The sequence below is a fragment of the Salvelinus fontinalis genome, chromosome 15 (assembly GCF_029448725.1).
Source record: "Salvelinus fontinalis isolate EN_2023a chromosome 15, ASM2944872v1, whole genome shotgun sequence".
NCBI classification, from domain to species: domain Eukaryota; kingdom Metazoa; phylum Chordata; class Actinopteri; order Salmoniformes; family Salmonidae; genus Salvelinus; species Salvelinus fontinalis.
Genome location: NC_074679.1, coordinates 39,133,187 through 39,146,553, shown reverse-complemented (window position 1 = coordinate 39,146,553; position 13,367 = coordinate 39,133,187). Strand labels below are relative to the sequence as shown.

Sequence of the window (13,367 nt, the reverse complement as noted above, 5' to 3'; positions counted from 1 at the left end):
AGCGCGTGGTGAGGAGACAGATTCTCGCCACGCCACCTGGTAGGAGCGACCTGTCAGGTAGGACGCAATCCAAGCATGGGCCGCGCCAGAGATGCCCAACTCGGAGAGGGTGGAGAGGAGGATCTGATGGTTCACAGTATCGAAGGCAGCCGATAGGTCTAGAAGGATGAGAGCAGAGGAGAGAGAGTTAGCTTTAGCAGTGCGGAGCGCCTCCGTGATACAGAGAAGAGCAGTCTCAGTTGAGTGACTAGTCTTGAAACCTGACTGATTTGGATCAAGAAGGTCATTCTGAGAGAGATAGCAGGAGAGCTGGCCAAGGACGGCACGTTCAAGAGTTTTGGAGAGAAAAGAAAGAAGGGATACTGGTCTGTAGTTGTTGACATCGGCGGGATCGAGTGTAGGTTTTTTCAGAAGGGGTGCAACTCTCGCTCTCTTGAAGACGGAAGGGACGTAGCCAGCGGTCAAGGATGAGTTGATGAGGGAGGTGAGGTAAGGGAGAAGGTCTCCGGAAATGGTCTGAAGAAGAGAGGAGGGGATAGGGTCAAGCGGGCAGGTTGTTGGGCGGCCGGCCGTCACAAGACGCGAGATTTCATCTGGAGAGAGAGGGGAGAAAGAGGTCAGAGCACAGGGTAGGGCAGTGTGAGCAGAACCAGCGGTGTCGTTTGACTTAGCAAACGAGGATCGGATGTCGTCGAACTTCTTTTCGAAATGGTTGACGAAGTCGTCTGCAGAGAGGGAGGAGGGGGGGGGGGAGGATTCAGGAGGGAGGAGAAGGTGGCAAAGAGCTTCCTAGGGTTAGAGGCAGATGCTTGGAATTTAAAGTGGTAGAAAGTGGCTTTAGCAGCAGAGAGAGAAGAGGAAAATGTAGAGAGGAGGGAGTGAAAGGATGCCAGGTCCGCAGGGAGGCGAGTTTTCCTCCATTTCCGCTCGGCTGCCCGGAGCCCTGTTCTGTGAGCTCGCAATGAGTCGTCGAGCCACGGAGCGGGAGGGGAGGACCGAGCCGGCCTGGAGGATAGGGGACATAGAGAGTCAAAGGATGCAGAAAGGGAGGAGAGGAGGGTTGAGGAGGCAGAATCAGGAGATAGGTTGGAGAAGGTTTGAGCAGAGGGAAGAGATGATAGGATGGAAGAGGAGAGAGTAGCGGGGGAGAGAGAGCGAAGGTTGGGACGGCGCGATACCATCCGAGTAGGGGCAGTGTGGGAAGTGTTGGATGAGAGCGAGAGGGAAAAGGATACAAGGTAGTGGTCGGAGACTTGGAGGGGAGTTGCAATGAGGTTAGTGGAAGAACAGCATCTAGTAAAGATGAGGTCAAGCGTATTGCCTGCCTTGTGAGTAGGGGGGGAAGGTGAGAGGGTGAGGTCAAAAGAGGAGAGGAGTGGAAAGAAGGAGGCAGAGAGGAATGAGTCAAAGGTAGACGTGGGGAGGTTAAAGTCACCCAGAACTGTGAGAGGTGAGCTGTCCTCAGGAAAGGAGCTTATCAAGGCATCAAGCTCATTGATGAACTCTCCGAGGGAACCTGGAGGGCGATAAATGATAAGGATGTTAAGCTTGAAAGGGCTGGTAACTGTGACAGCATGGAATTCAAAGGAGGCGATAGACAGATGGGTAAGGGGAGAAAGAGAGAATGACCACTTGGGAGAGATGAGGATCCCGGTGCCACCACCCCGCTGACCAGAAGCTCTCGGGGTGTGCGAGAACACGTGGGCAGACGAAGAGAGAGCAGTAGGAGTAGCAGTGTTATCTGTGGTGAGCCATGTTTCCGTCAGTGCCAAGAAGTCGAGGGACTGGAGGGAAGCATAGGCTGAGATGAGCTCTGCCTTGTTGGCCGCAGATTCGCAGTTCCAGAGGCTACCGGAGACCTGGAACTCCACGTGGGTCGTGCGGGCTGGGACCACCAGGTTAGGGTGGCCGCGGCCACGCGGTGTGAAGCGTTTGTATGGTCTGTGCAGAGAGGAGAGAACAGGGATAGACAGACACATAGTTGACAGGCTACAGAAGAGGCTACGCTAATGCAAAGGAGATTAGAATGACAAGTGGACTACACGTCTCGAATGTTCAGAAAGTTAAGCTTACGTTGCAAAAAATAAATTAAAAAATCTTATTGACTAAAATGATATAGTACTGCTGGCTGGTGAAGTAGGCTGGCTAGCAGTGGCTGCGTTGTTGAAAGTGTAGCTGGCTAGGTAACCTCGACAATTTCTCTAAATTTCTCTAAACTACACAATTATCTTGGATACAAGGACAGCAAAGACAACTATGTAGCTAGCTAACACTACGCTAATCAAGTCGTTCCGTTGTAATGTAAGTTTCTACAGTGCTGCTATTCGGTAGAAGTTGGCTAGCTAGCAGTGTTAGCTAGCAGTGTTGACTAGGTAGGAGAACGGCAGCGCGGCGGACGAAAATAGCTGGCTAGCTAACCGATAATTACTCAAAACTACACAATTATCTTAGATACAAAGATAGCAAAGACAACTATGTAGCTAGCTAACACTACACTAATCAAGTCGTTCCGTTGTAATGTAATCGTTTCTACAGTGCTGCTATTCGGTGGCTAGCTGGCTAGCTAGCAGGGTTGACTACGTTACGTTACGTTAGGACGAAAATAGCTGGCTAGCGAACCTCAATAACTACACAATTATCTTTGATACAAAGACGGCTATGCAGCTAGCTAAGTAGCTAGCTAAGATCAAACAAATCAAAGATAGCAAAGACAACTGTGTAGCTAGCTAACACTACACACTACACTAATCAAGTCGTTCCGTTGTAATGCAATCGTTTCTACAGTGCTGCTATTCGGTGGCTAGCTGGCTAGCTAGCAGTGTTGACTACGTTACGTTACGTTAGGACGAAAATAGCTGGCTAGCGAACCTCAATAACTACACAATTATGTTTGATACAAAGACGGCTATGTAGCTAGCTAAGATCAAACAAATCAAACCGTTGTACTGTAATGAAAATCAAAATGAAAATGAAATGGTAATACTACCTGTGGAGCGAAGCAGAATGCGACTACTCCCTCCTACCCGGAAGTTAAGAAGGACATGAAACAACGATACTAACCAAAAATAATTGTCATCAACCTTGTGAAAGTGAACATTTTGTTTAGATAGCAATTATTTTAACAACCATAACACAAACTACTTAATGACCTTGTGTGATTATTTCGTTTTTGCTGTTTGACGTTAAAGGGATACTTCATGATTTTGGCATTGAGGCTCTTTATCTAATTCCCCAGAGTCAGATGAACTCATGGATACCATTTTTATGTCTCCGGGTCCAGTATGAAGGAAGTTAGAGGTAGTTTCGCAAGCCAATCCTATCTAGCATTAGCGCAATGACTGGAAGTCTACAGGAATCGGGTATCTGCTAGCATGCTAGTAGATACCCATAGACTTCCAGTAATTGTGCTAACGCTAGTTAGCGTTGCCTTACGAAACTACTTCTAACTTCCTTCATACTGGACACAGCGACATAAAACCGGTATCCACAAGTTCATCTGACTCTGGGGGAAAGGATAAAGGGCGTCATTTCCAAAACCCTGAAGTATCCCTTTAATATAAAATTGGTCAGTGAAATATTGGTCAGTGGATGGATACTGTGGTGATGTTGGATGCTTGGACCAGTGTTAAGCTGCAGTGATTTACTGACTCCTGCTGCAGTCCTGTCATTCCCCCTCGCCTCCAATGGCTATGCTTTGTACTACAGCTTGCCTCTCCCTCCCCATGGCTAGCTGTACTGTGCACTGGCCCTCCCTAAGTAGAGAAGAGGTTTATTTATAGTTGAGCTGAAAACCTACTTTAATACTTGGTGTGTTTTCCAACTGGAGGCAGCGATTACACAGGCTCTCAGATGGTTGATTAGGAGAAAGAAAAATGCTATAGGCTACCCATATTTAATTAATAATATTCAACTGTGCAGAATGACATTTTTATCCACTATACGTTTATTTCATCCTATGTGATTTTGGGTAGTTTTGTCAATTTGGAATTAAGAAGTGTCAAGTCAGGCATACACTGTCTGGGACCTAGGTTAAATCAATCAATCAATCCATCAATCAGTTAGCCTATTGCATACAGTAAGAGCCTTTGTGCTTTGTTTCAAATGAAATATCTTCAGAGAAAGGTCTCACGCTTATTCTCTTTATCTGTGTCTTCTCCCCAGGTTGCGAGCCCATCACCTTGCGGTACCTGGAGTGGGGGAACCCAGAGTCCATCGTCCAGGTGGTGTTTGCCTGCCTGGGCATCCTGGTCACCTCCTTTGTCACCTTCATCTTCGTCCTGTACCGAGACACGCCTGTGGTCAAGTCCTCCAGCCGCGAGCTCTGCTACATCATCCTGGCCGGGATCTTCCTGGGCTACATCTGCCCCTTCACCCTGATCGCCCGGCCCACCGTGGCCTCCTGCTACCTGCAGCGCCTCCTGGTGGGCCTCTCAGCCACCATGTGCTACTCAGCATTAGTCACCAAGACCAACCGCATCGCACGCATCCTGGCTGGCAGCAAGAAGAAGATCTGTACCAGGAAGCCGCGGTTTATGAGCGCCTGGGCCCAGGTGATTATATAGACTTATTTAGATTTCTCTTTGTTCTTGTTTTCATCTGTTTGGTTTGGACATTGGATGCCTCCCGAATGGCACCCAATTCCCTATATAGTGCAATACTTTTGACCAGGGCCTGCATAGGGCTCTGGTCAAAAGTAGTGCACTATAAGGAATAGGATGCCATTTCAGACGCACCTATTGTTTTGTCTTTGGTATGTCTTTGTGTCCTTGAAAAAAAGCGGCATATAAAACCTGTGTGTTCTTCTTGTTTTGTATAACCAGCTGGTGATCGCCGGCCTCCTAGTCAGTGTCCAGCTCACCCTGGAGGTTACTCTGATCATCCTGGAGCCGCCTATGCCCGTCAAGTCCTACCCCAGCATCAGGGAGGTCTTCCTGATCTGCAACACAAGCACGGTGGGCATGGTAGCGCCACTGGGCTACAACGGCCTGCTCATCATGAGCTGTACCTACTACGCCTTCAAGACGCGCAACGTTCCGGCTAACTTCAACGAAGCCAAGTACATCGCCTTCACTATGTATACAACATGTATAATCTGGCTGGCGTTTGTGCCCATCTACTTTGGCTCTAACTATAAGATCATCACCACATCGTTCTCAGTGAGCCTGAGTGTTACTGTGGCATTGGGCTGTATGTTCTCGCCAAAGATCTATATCATCCTCGCCAAGCCGGAGCGGAATGTGCGCAGCGCGTTCACCACCTCAGATGTAGTGCGCATGCACGTCGGCGACGGCAATATCGCTTGCCGGAGCAACAGCCTGCTCGACATGTTCAAACGGAAGAAGAACTCTGAGAAGTGAGTTGATGGAAAGAGTCATTCCTGGGCCTGTATTCAAAGAGTCTCAAAGTAGGACTGCTGATATAGAATCAGTTTAGCCTTTTAGAGCATAATGAATAAGATAAGATGGACAGGGGGGATCTGATCCTAGATCATCTCTCCTACTCTGAGACGCTTTGTGAATACGGGCCCTGCTCCTGAGGTACCACTGGGATGCTGATTTTGCTTTACAGTAATTCACGCTCAGAGGGCAGAGTCTGCGTACCAAATGGCAACCTATATAGGCTAGTTCTCTACTTTTGACCTGGGCCAAAAATAGTGCACTATGTATTGAATATGGTGCCATTTGGGACACAGAGAGAGTGTTACAGGATACTATGCCAGATCCAGGTCAATGTTCAATTAACAACCACCGTTGATCTGTTGCTGAATATAATTAAAACCAGCATACCCATGAGTACTGAAGGATCACTATCAGGATACACTGTACCACAGAATTAGGATGCATAGTATATTGGAAATACGTTCATCTGAATATATAAATAAATATACAGTCCTCAGTAATTCAAACCAAAAATATGCATTTTGTAAAGTCCCCATCAACATAGAATTGATCTGTTAGAGATTATAACTTTCCTTTTTAAATATGTTATTACATCAACCAGAAACACAGTTGTTGTCTCCACCTTTCTGAGTCCCTATGAAATAGCTAACAGCTATCTTTATTCTGTTCATAGTTCTAATGGAAAGTCTGTGTCATGGTCTGAACCAGGTGCAAGACATCATCCTCCAAAAGGGGAGCACAATTGGCACAGACTGTCTGTGCACGTGAAGAGACAGGAAACAGGATGCTCCAATCAGATGGCCGTCATCAGACCCTTAACTAACACCTACCACAACACAGGCAGCAGCATGGCCATGGAGTTCTCTGACCTCAGCACCAAGACTCTGTACAATGTAGCTGAGGAGGACGAGAGCGACCTAGTCAGATACAACCCTCCCCTTAGTCCCCACATGATGGCCCATGGGCAGATAATGCCCACCGCCGGTGGGCCGATGAAAGAGGTGGACGAGGAGGTGGTTGAATATTACCCTCCCGTTGAGCACATGCCCCTGCACCTGCCACAGAGTAGAGTGATCCCCCAGCAGAGAGTCATCATGGACCACCTACAGCTACAGGAGGCGGTGGGCAAGTACAACAGTGATTTCATCATCCCTGAGCTCAATGATATGGACATGATCATTCCGCCCAGCCCTGTTGGTGGTGGTGAGGGTTTTGGGGGCAGGTCTGGGAGCAGTCATGGCAGGCCTGTGCACCACCAGGCTCATCTCATCCAGCAGCATGCAGTCTTGCCCCTGCAACTAAACCTTGGCTCCCTCGACGACGAGGAACACACCTCCCACCTGGAGATGGAGGAGGAGATTGAGGAGGATGTAGAGGTGGAGAACGAGCAATTTGGCCTCCTTCATGGATACATGTATGACAATGCCCTGATTCACGAAGAAGAGGACGACGACCTCGTTCAGCTCAAATTAGCAATGGAGAATTCTATGGCCCTGATGCCCCCCTCCCCATTTCGTGATACAGCGAGCATGGGGAGCCCCTTTCATAACGCCTCACCCGTGTCCGAGTCCATATTGTGCACCCCTCCAAACTATGCCTCCGTCATTCTGAAGGACTACACACAAAACTCCTCAACGCTGTGAACAAGTACTGTAGATATGGTAGAATAATATAGAGCCATTTTGTAGCTGATGACTTGTAGCATATTATTTGTGTTCCATTTAATGCCCAGTAAGAAATGGACAAAATGTCTTGAATACGTTATTGAGTGATTGACTGGACTATATTGGTTGACTCATGAAATCGATGAGCAAAAGTGTGTGTTTACAGGGATGAAAGTGAGCAAAAAAAAAGCACAGGACACACTTTTAAAAAGGTCTTATTGTTGTATCATAAATATCACGAAGAAAAGATTGAACCTGTTGCAAAATGTATTTCCATGTTTATGCAAGAGATGAACAGCTTTGAACTTGCTCAGTGTCTTATTAGGAAAGCAAAAAGCTAAGGTAGTCTTCTTCATGTAGCTTATTGAAGCTATTGTAGTCTTCTTCGTGTAGCTTATTGAAGTCATGTTGGTAGCAGTTATTAAGGGTACAATGCAGTGTCAATTTGACCATCATCAGGTATTACAATAATGGTTGTGTTTGTTGCTTGTTTTCTCTAAGGCAAACTTCCGCCGCTTGAAAGTAGATTGTTTATCACAATAGACTATCCAACCTGTAGTTCACAAACATGTCTATAAATAATGTATGCACTGTGTAGGCCCATGTTTTCTAATACAGTTATAACCTTACAATGTCAAATATTCTAGATGAATGTGTTTTGTTGTTTTGCTCAAAACAAGTGTGTATTATTCGGGGAAAAAAGCACAGAGATTGTCACAGTCCCTTTCTTCATCAGATAACTTCAGAATGAATATATTATACAGATAAAATAACTAACTACTGTAAGAATGTAGCAAAGAAAACCAGAAGGATTCAACTGCCATGTATCCGGATTGCTTCCATTTACAGAAAAACATTTTAAAATGTCTCTAATTTCTATTGCAAGTCTGTATATTTTATAAACACTCCTCTAAATCCATACTTGCAACCGTGTCTATTATAATATGACTGCCAAAAATGTAATTTGTTACTTTTGTGAATGTACAGTATGTAGTAGTATGCATCCTATTTTGGTAACGATTCAGATTAGTTTTACTAAAAGAAATTACTACGTTTATTTTACAATTGATACGTGTGTTCCTTATAGTGACTGTTGGTTTGTACAGTATAATTCTTACTTTTACCAATTGTTATGATCTCACTATATATAATGTAATAAACAATGGCTAGGAACATGAATAGGCTATTTGATAGACATGCCTTCATAGAGTCAAATAATGCTTTCTGTTTTAAACATGTATCATACACAGTAGTGAAAACAGTCATTGTCGTTCACATTATTGAAGATATATGTTTTGTTAGAATAAATAAAATACTTTTTTTTTGCACGTGTACTGAGTCATTCATTCGTGGTGGCTGTCTATACCTTGGTCACCTGCGGCAAAATGAAAGTGTAGGCTACCACTCTCTGGTCTATATCGCTAGCCTACAACAAACCTGATGTTGCTGTTGATATTTGAACATGGCGGGGCGGTTCAGTATCGGTTTGCACAGAGTGTTTGTTTGAAGTTGTTAAGTGGAGAGAGGGGTGTTTGGAAAAACGAGCTTTATCACGCGGTACGTTAACATGCGGTTCAAGGAGGAGTACAAGGCATCGATTGGAGTGGACTTCGCGTTGAAAACAATCGAATGGGACAATAAAACAGTGGTGAGACTTCAGCTTTGTGACATTGCAGGTAAGCCAAATGTGTTGGGCACACACACACACACACGTGAAATAATAAAGAGAAGGCTTCCGATATACTATGGATGGACAGATGTTTTCAGCTAGCACAATCATGTTTTTCTCACTCAAAACTTTACAGCTTAGAAATAGAAACGATTATCCAACTATCTCAAAACTAAAGAAAAGTTGACTCTATTAACAATAACCATTTCAATATTCCTATATAGAGAAGTGTAGAATTGGGCATAAAAAAAGTGGACTGAAATGAGATCTTGATGATCTATGTGGGGTTGACAATATGGAGTGGGGTTGACAATATGATGATCATCACAGTTCTGTGGTTCTCTGCTTTTGTTATTTGATTTGGGGTTACAGCTTTTTCCTTACTAGGTTATCTCCATGGATAGTAGACAACATTTATCTTTTTAAGTTGTACTTTTTCCATAGCCCCAGATTAACATTTATGTAAGTGAACAGCTTTCCAATCAAAGTTAAGGAGGATTTAAGAAAGCAAAGCAGATGACAACTATGGATGTGTGCCAACAGGCGCCCTATTCCCTTTATAGTGCACTACTTTTGGCCAAGACCCATAGGGACATACTATGTCCAGAGTATACTACAAGGAGGACACGGGGGCGTTTGTGGTCTTTGACACGACTAAGATGGAGACATTAGAGGCTGCCTCACAGTGGAAGCATGACCTAGATAGCAAAGTGAGACTGGCCTGTGGAAGCCCTGTCCCTGCTGTCCTGTTAGCCAACAAGTGTGACCAGACAGAGGGAAACAAGGAGCTGTCTTCCCTCATGGACAACTACTGTAAAAGAGAAAGGCTTCCTGGGTTGGTTTGAGACGTCAGCAAAGGTGAGGAAGTCAGAAAGATATCAGTCAAAGAAGGAAGTCATGTGATGTACATTTTTGGACTTTAACACAGTAACAATGTACTCATAAAGACTAGTGGATATTGGGTCATTTCATTTCAGTAAGCCATGACACCCACCATCTCAGATTGTTGTGAAATAGTTTCTGTAGTTACAAAAACAGATAAGATTTGCATTCCTGAAACATATTTTTTTTTAAATTGAATTTGAACCCAAATTGGCCCTTTTAATTTATAGGATTCACATAATATTTAACAAATATAGTGCCTAACCTAACATCCGAGTTGGACCATACTTCTTTCTATCATTGAGTAAAATAATAAAATAAAATGGTAAAAAGCCACCCACGGACCCCCCCACACCCCACGCCAATCAAATCAAACACCCCACCCCAACAACTAGTATACAGTATCAGTTCTCTATGTTTGACAAGTAGTATGGAGCTGCGGCTTGGAGTATTGCTTCTTCACCATTTGTTATGTATTCCCTGTGAATCTGGTGATGGCTTTTTCCCTCTGTTTAAAGAAATTAGCCATTGAAGTCGCTTGCATTATTTACTAAAAATGAATGGGAAAGTACCAGGTTTTGCCCACTAGATGCCCCTGTTTCTGCTGCTGCCGCCACACCCTTTTATCAATTTTGCTGTTTTATTGAATGAATCACAACATTTTCTTTGCAACTTTGGATAGAAAACCGAATAGCGTTTGCTCATGATAAAAATAAATTGTGTGGTCAAGCCAGTCCTCCATGAAAGCAATTCAGCTTGTCCTTCTCTTAGCAACCTAATGCTTCAAACCAACTCTCCTTGAATAGTCCAACAAATGGCAGCTCTCTGAGGGCTATGCGTTGCAATTCTATATGTTGCAATTCTCATATGAAGACTTTTCCTTCATATATACCAGAAATGGTCTAACGGTAGCTAATTTGCCCCTTTTTTGAAGGGAATTAACCACACACAGAGGGTCCGTTTCCTTGTGAGGTTGACCATACAAGCTATTTTGATCATGTGCAAACGCTAATGGCTTTCTACCCAAAGTTGCAAAGAAAATGTTATGGTCCATTTAATAAACACAAGAGACCAGCAACATGGATAAAAGTGTTTGGTGGCAGTAGCAGGAACGGTGGCAGTAGCAGGAACAGTGGCATCTAGTTGGCAAAACGTTGTACTTTCACACTATAATGCAAGTGACTTCAATGGCTAATTTGTCAGAACAGGGGGGGAAAAAACATCACCAGATTCACTGGCAACACATTACAAAGGACGAAGAAGCAATACTCCAAGCCGCAGCTCCATACTACTTGTCAAACATAGAGAACTGATACTGTATACTGGTTGTTGGGGTGGGATTGGCGTGGGGTGTGGGAGGTCCGTGGGTGGCTTTTGATCATTTCATTGGAATCCTCATGTCTTACTCATTGTTAGCAAGAATTATGGGCCAAATCGGATGTTAGGTACTACACTGCTCAAAAAAATAAAGGGAACACTTAAACAACACAGTGTAACTCCAAGTCAATCACACTTCTGTGAAATCAAACTGTCCACTTAGGAAGCAACACTGATTGACAATAAATTTCACATGCTGTTGTGCAAATGGAATAGACAAAAGGTGGAAATTATAGGCAATTAGCAAGACACCCCCCAAAACAGGAGTGATTCTTGCAGGTTGTGACCACAGACCACTTCTCGGTTCCTATGCTTCCTGGCTGATGTTTTGGTCACTTTTGAATGCTGGCGGTGCTCTCACTCTAGTGGTAGCATGAGACGGAGTCTACAACCCACACAAGTGGCTCAGGTAGTGCAGTTAATCCAGGATGGCACATCAATGCGAACTGTGGCAAAAAGGTTTGCTGTGTCTGTCAGCATAGTGTCCAGAGCATGCAGGCGCTACCAGGAGACAGGCCAGTACATCAGGAGACGTGGCGGAGGCCGTAGGAGGGCAACAACCCAGCAGCAGGACCGGTACCTCCGCCTTAGTGCAAGGAGGTGCACTGCCAGAGCCCTGCAAAATGACCTCCAGCAGGCCACAAATGTGCATGTGTCAGCATATGGTCTCACAAGGGGTCTGAGGATCTCATCTCGGTACCTAATGGCAGTCAGGCTACCTCTGGCGAGCACATGGAGGGCTGTGCGGCCCCACAAAGAAATGCCACCCCACACCATGACTGACCCATCGCCAAACCGGTCATGCTGGAGGATGTTGCAGGCAGCAGAACGTTCTCCACGGCGTCTCCAGACTGTCACGTCTGTCACATGTGCTCATGTGCTCAGTGTGAACCTGCTTTCATCTGTGAAGAGCACAGGGCGCCAGTGGCAAATTTGCCAATCTTGGTGTTCTCTGGCAAATGCCAAACGTCCTGCACGGTGTTGGGCTGTAAGCACAACCCCCAACTGTGGACGTCGGGCCCTCATACCACCCTCATGGAGTCTGTTTCTGACCGTTTGAGCAGACACATGCACATTTGTGGCCTGCTGGAGGTCATGCAGGGCGCTGGCAGTGCACCTCCTTGCACAAAGGCGGAGGTAGCGGTCCTGCTGTTGGGTTGTTGCCCACCTACGGCCTCCGCCACGTCTCCTGATGTACTGGCCTGTCTCCTGGTAGCGCCTGCATGCTCTGGACACTACGCTGACAGACACAGCAAACCTTTTTGCCACAGTTCGCATTGATGTGCCATCCTGGATGAACTGCACTACCTGAGCCACTTGTGTGGGTTGTAGACTCCGTCTCATGCTACCACTAGAGTGAGAGCACCGCCAGCATTCAAAAGTGACCAAAACATCAGCCAGGAAGCATAGGAACTGAGAAGTGGTCTGTGGTCACCACCTGCAGAATCACTCCTGTTTTGGGGGATGTCTTGCTAATTGCCTATAATTTCCACCTTTTGTCTATACCATTTGCACAACAGCATGTGAAATTTATTGTCAATCAGTGTTGCTTCCTAAGTGGACAGTTTGATTTCACAGAAGTGTGATTGACTTGGAGTTACATTGTGTTATTTAAGTGTTCCCTTTATTTTTTTGAGCAGTGTATATTTATTGAAGATTATATGACCATTTTTGATTGCTATGATTGCTCAGAGATCAAATTAGATGGTGGGTGTCGAAATCCTTTTTCTTGTGCTTTTTAAGGTGGAATGACTCTGTTGTGATTGAATGAAAAACTGCAACAAGCCTGATACTGACTCTGACTGACCAAAGTAGGTTGCATTTCACCATTCTTACATTTAAAAAGTGTTCCTTGTACCATGTTCCCCTATGCCTGACTTTCAGGACAATCCCAATGTTGACGAGGCAGGAGCCTTCCTAATGGAGAACATGCTGCCGGATTGACAGAGCGCTGTCCAGCAGAGACAACGAAAAGGACATGATCAACATGAGCCAGTCCAAGGCAACATTTAAATGCTGCTAGTACCACCATGGAGAGACAATGGACTCAGGGGGCAGAGGAATAGAGGGACTTTTACAGGGAGGAACAGCTGGGTAAACTCATAAATATGTCATTTCAACCAGCATTGCCCACTGGATTAGGAGTCAGGCATGTCAGTTTATATCATTCTAATTTCAAACCCTCACAGATGATTTCAGCACATTCCATCAGCAGTACATGGGTATGGGGCAGTAGGGTACATGGGCTGTATGTGTGGGGTTTGTAAGAAACACCTCTATGGAGATTATTTATTTTTTTTTTTTTTTTTTTTTCACCTTTATTTAACCAGGTAGGCTATTTGAGAACAAGTTCTCATTTGAGCTCATATCTTCTGG

At 45.1% G+C, this 13,367-nt stretch overlaps 1 protein-coding gene and 1 pseudogene across 3 annotated transcripts in view; both read left to right on the top strand.

Moving 5' to 3' along the window:
- Positions 1 to 8,388, top strand: part of LOC129811951 (metabotropic glutamate receptor 1-like) — a 34,436-nt gene extending 26,048 nt beyond the window's left edge. For 2 of the 3 annotated variants that reach the window (XM_055863752.1, XM_055863751.1), the window contains 3 exons: positions 4,162 to 4,550; positions 4,821 to 5,353; positions 6,073 to 8,388. In XM_055863752.1, the coding sequence (XP_055719727.1) occupies positions 4,162 to 4,550; positions 4,821 to 5,353; positions 6,073 to 7,042 (1,892 nt within the window). In that variant the 3' untranslated portion in view covers positions 7,043 to 8,388. The remainder of the gene's footprint in view (positions 1 to 4,161; positions 4,551 to 4,820; positions 5,354 to 6,072) is intronic. The other variant, XM_055863754.1, reaches the window with a different exon arrangement.
- A 924-nt stretch (positions 8,389 to 9,312) lies between these two features.
- Positions 9,313 to 13,088, top strand: LOC129811953 (ras-related protein Rab-32-like; annotated as a pseudogene).
- Positions 13,089 to 13,367: the final 279 nt, after the last annotated feature.